General features: G+C 44.7%; 1 protein-coding gene across 2 annotated transcripts in view; it reads left to right on the top strand.

Annotated features, from left to right (window-relative positions):
• LOC126577756 (neuroligin-4, X-linked-like) overlaps positions 1-5,000 on the top strand; it is an 80,341-nt gene that overhangs the window by 44,867 nt on the left and 30,474 nt on the right. For both annotated transcript variants that reach the window (XM_050239633.1, XM_050239632.1), the window contains exon 6: positions 3,270-3,411. In XM_050239633.1, the coding sequence (XP_050095590.1) occupies positions 3,270-3,411 (142 nt within the window). The remainder of the gene's footprint in view (positions 1-3,269; positions 3,412-5,000) is intronic.

Here is a 5,000-nt window from a genome sequence, read left to right on the forward strand (position 1 = left end):
GCACTTGAACCGTTAACGGAAGCGTTTCGGTTCCCGGTGGGAAAGGTAAAGAAAAAATAATGAGCCCAAGTCCAGTCATGGTTCGTCAAAAATTCAGGTCAATTTCATGACTGCGCAGAAATGTGACCTGACGGGTCTCGTTTTGAAAAATTGTGGTGTCCTCGGTGCAGCGTAGCGTTAAATATCGTCAAGGCGAGCGAGAAGAAGTGTGTGCTGAAAACATACTCGTAGCATTAAATTGTCGACAAATGGCTAATGAAAAATAAGCTCTCTCGGTGAAGGAAATTGTCGAAAGTGCCCCGAGGATAACGGCCCATCCATATGGACCACCCCCTTTTTGGGGCCAGAACGCGCCAGACCGGCCAGACGGGCCAGCCAGCCAGCCAGCCAGCCAGCAAACGAAACCCATCTGTTTCCTCTTTAATTCGTGCACATCATTGTCGGGTTCTGGGTAGTTCTCCCTGCGTCACGGGATGCTTTCGAGAGGCCAGTATATACGGTGTGGCACACATAAACGCCCTCATGTCGCCCTCACACACGCTAATACGCCAACATGTTCGCATTTAAGGGCTGTCCCGTTGGCAACGTGCCGTGAAACCGACACTCGTTTTCTTCTTCTTCGCGCAGACCGGGAGAACCGTGAAAAAAGCACGGCGCACGGTGAACTTGGCACAATCATTATAATATTTCACCAAGTTTCTCTTCACCATAAGGGTCCTTCCCCATCCCGTACTGTGCTGTGGGCCGTGTGCAAGAATTTTTCCCGGCAATGGACGATGGAAGATCTCCTTTGCGGCCTTTGCTAGAGGAAATGGCAACCCATTAAAGCGAAGCGCTGTTTGACAACCTGTGCGCGGTACGTCGTCGTGGACACTAACACGTGCAACCCATGGCCTGCCTCTCGGTAGAACGCTAAAGGGAGGGGCTTTTTCTTCTGAATCAGAATCTGTGGGAGCGTTAGGGTTGAGGCAAGTGCGATAAAAATGGGCATGCTGAAGCATCATGAAATTTTCAACTCCAACCCATTTTCACTTGCTTCTCTTGGGGCCACCCTTGGCGTGTGAAGTGGCCGCTCTTTCTTCTTCATCAACCAGCATGATGCTTCCCATCATACCTGCCAGTAGGCGTTGATAACAATATTTCTCTTAAAAAAACAAAACCATACTCGACACAATTAAAGTATGCTACGCTTTTTTATTAAACGTGTTCAGTCATGAAGAATTTGAATAAAAATTAAAATACAAAATATCTTTAACTTTGAAAACTAATTCGATCTTCGTTCTTTTGAATTCATAAAATCACTTATCTGTTATTAGTGAGGCCATTATGTAATGGGCATTATAACCGATTAAGTAAAGAAGATCCTGGAGATAATATTGTAATTGCTGCTAATGCGGCTGACTGGCGGTTTTATTCAAGCAAACTACCATCGTGGCACCACCCGAGGAATGTAGATAGAGAGAGAATTGCTAGCGGTAAAAAAGGAGCAAAAGTACGCTCTAGCTGAAGCACTACCGTTTATGCAGCACCTTATTCTCCCACACAATTATGCTCGCTTGATCGATACGAAGACAATGCCAAAGACGGAACTATTTTTCCTTCGAGCTCCTCTAGTATCACTCAAAGGGAAGTAGTGAAGGAGCAGTTAGCCAAAGTCAATATTCATCCATCACATCATTTCCTCGCACCGATGGTGCGAACCGATGGCACCGCTGAGTTGGCGTAGAATGGTCGATAAAGAGTCATTTGTTCAAGTGTACCGAAGGGCGTGTTTATTGGCGTACCAACTTGGTCTCGTCATCGTTCGCTTATCGGTTCAGTTTGAGGTAAAAGCACCAGCGAGTGAAGGACAATTGCCTCCACCACCGTCACTTTCCGATAAGTGCTTATCGGGCGTAAGTGTAAAAGTTTAAGATTTTCTCCATGGTTTTTACAATTATTAGTGCCCAACGCCCAACCTTTTCCGCAAGCGAAAAGCCGCATCAGAAGATGTGGTCAGAAGCCGCAGGAACGAAAGCGCAGAAAGAAGGTCAAAAGTGTTGGCATAGATTTTGGTCCATAGTCAGCAGATTCTGATTCCGATCGAAGTGAAGTGCATACTGCGGAAAATGAGGTTTTCAATTTTCCACAGTTTGGATAGCATGCAAGGCCATGGCATGGTGCTGGTGCAGGAATGCACTTAAATCCAAGCAGAAGCCTTCCACCAACGAGTGGAAGTGGAAACCCAATCATGTGTAATGTGGATATGGAGTTATGCGTCTTGTGCGGTGGTCTGCGAGGTACTCGCTTACAGTAGCTTCAAAAGTGCTTGGCTGCCACGTGGATGAGAGGGATAGAGGACGTATGAAGTATGCATGGAATCTGGCCTGGCAAAAGGTTACTTCTGAAAAGGAGGTTAGTCATTGCGTATTGGCAACAGAATATTTTCTGCCAGTGAAAATGCACTTGGCAATCCAGTAAATCTAGATGTTATCAAAGGAAATAGAACCCTTAAGCAGTAACGAGCGAAAATGGTGTTGGTTTCAGATGCCTTTGCTGCTAATATAGATAATGGACTGTAGATTATATGGTTTGGTTTGTTTGCATTGAATAATTAAAGGGAAAACAACATAACTCTGCTTTCCAATATGTTAATGGAAAATGTGTTGCTTCTAGTGGATTCGAGCCGTGGTGGTGCTCTCAAGAAACCTAGTTTGACTCTTTATAAAACGAGCCCATTGGATAATTTTGCTCCAGTAAGGTAGACAAAATGGATGTCCATTTATTATCACTTCTATCGACGTCCAACTATGGAAGGGTATTTTCTGAATAGACGTCACTAAATCATTGCCTACTGGAGTTGAAAATTTGCACTTAAACTCCACTTACTCGGTCATTCTTCCAATGCATGCTGCGCTGGGCGAGAGATTCTTCCAACAATTCATTTTCTCAGATTTCTTTTTTCCTTCTTCGGTGGCATTGAACATTTCCATTAGACCATCCACCGTTAGTCAGGATCGTAAGCATTCTATCATCGGGACTTCAGAACAGTGCAGATGGACTCCATTCGCTTTCTTGTTCTAGATGTTCTTTAGTTTCTTGCTGTTTCTGAGAGTGTTCTCATATTTCTCACGTATCCCTGTGTTTCTTCTTGGTTGGTTGGTTGTTTGGTTTCTTTTGCCTAGCTTCGTCCTGTGCATGACACCGTTCGACCCAGCCTATAGTGAAGCATTTACTAATGTCCTGGTGAAATCCCTCCCGGGGTGGATTGCCATTTGATTCATTCGCAGAGCTTTCCAGACATCAGCAATCGTACCGCGGCGCTACTCTCGATGCCGAAGGGGCGTTATCAGCATCTGAAAAGGTTGCTTCCACTGTTGGCTAACCAGAGCGAGGACTGTCTGACGCTCAACATTTACGTTCCCGGAAGTGGTAAGTTTACGTAGCTACACTCGCAATTGGACGAAGCAAGCAGGGTCGATGGGTGGAATTCGAAATGATAAATTCCGCACTCATCGTTCGTAAATTGGACGACACTGGCTTCCGATGGATGGTGCAAGCTCTTTCACTTGTGGTTGGTGGCTCATTTTTCTCAGAAACATTTCTTTTCAATTCTACTATCGTATGTTTGCACAGCAGTATTGATCCCCTTTTGTCTCCGTGTCCAGGTCGAGAAGTCGTTTTGTGATTGGACATTGTTTTCAGTCGCACCCATGTGGGACTATTGGCTGTGGCACTGAACAAACAACTTTATCTTGCAACAAACAGATCGTAACTCTATTTAGTCAAAGAGGTATCCTGGATGATTTTGCTGACCATTGCAATTCATTCATTGCATCTTCCATCTTGGTCGTCATAGAAACGAATGACAGTTGGATAAATTAATTAAAAATGAAACCTCCCGCCTCAAATTGGTGAACAATCATTAAAGCCTCTTAGTGCTAATGAGGACTAATGCATTGATAATTAGCTATGGCACTCTAGCGATCGACTTCCCATCACTTTTTCAATCCTTCCCTTTTTAATTGGTGGTAATGTGTCCCCTGTAACCAATTTTCTAAAACTTTAACGCGCCAGAATTCCACGCTAAAACTGAGTAGCAAATGGGTGTTGTTTGAAAAGCTCGTCAAATGATTAGACCACAGCGAAGAGTGATAAGACACGCCAGTGAGCGTCCCAAGAGATGGAGCCATCAAACGGGGTGGCGGTAATTATGTTACCCGAACGAAACCACTCCAGTAGCTCTGGTCGTCCCTTCAAAGTCATCACCACACTCGAGCTATGAGTGTCCTCGAGCACCTTTATTAGGGGCATAAAATTTAATCTATTGTTCGTCGATTAGAGCGCGTGTGTTGTGGTGGTTGAAGGGTTCTTTGATGCGGAACCAATGCGAGAGCCAGAGCGCACACCGAGTGACGTGAATGGCCATTATCGGGTAAGATACAGTTTGGTAACGTGCAAATGGCCCTTATCGATTTTGGGAGTTTCTAACGTTTCATATACCTCGCCAAGAGTCATTAAAATAGTTCAACAGGATCCGAAATCCATTTGATTCAGTGTTTTAAACCAATTAAAGGTTATACTCAAAACGCAACATTGTAGGGCAGTGGACGCGCGAAGGAGCAAATGGCATTTGGAATGATTGCGAAATTTCTGTGATTTGATGCCGTTCCGGACGGTAAATTGCGGAACATAAACTCCTTTATTGTTTTATCATACGTTCATCTCATCATCCAGTTGCTCATTGCAGGTAACAGCGCAAAAGAGTTGGTTGAAAGTTTTCTAGCGAGAGTTTCACCGCGATGCTTTGCCTTCTCACGAACACATGTAATACATTACGAGCTGAGCTCGCTCTTATCGAGTGCCATACACCGATACTAACGCTATAGTTTTCCATTCCCTATGCCATTGCCATTTTCGGGCCAAAACCGCACGATACACATCTCGAAGGAAACGATTTTCATCTGCTAAAAGTGTGCTCAAAGGAGCTTTCCCTTCGTCCTTGGTGTCGTCGAACGGTG

Source organism: Anopheles aquasalis, chromosome 3 (assembly GCF_943734665.1).
Source record: "Anopheles aquasalis chromosome 3, idAnoAquaMG_Q_19, whole genome shotgun sequence".
NCBI lineage: Eukaryota > Metazoa > Arthropoda > Insecta > Diptera > Culicidae > Anopheles > Anopheles aquasalis.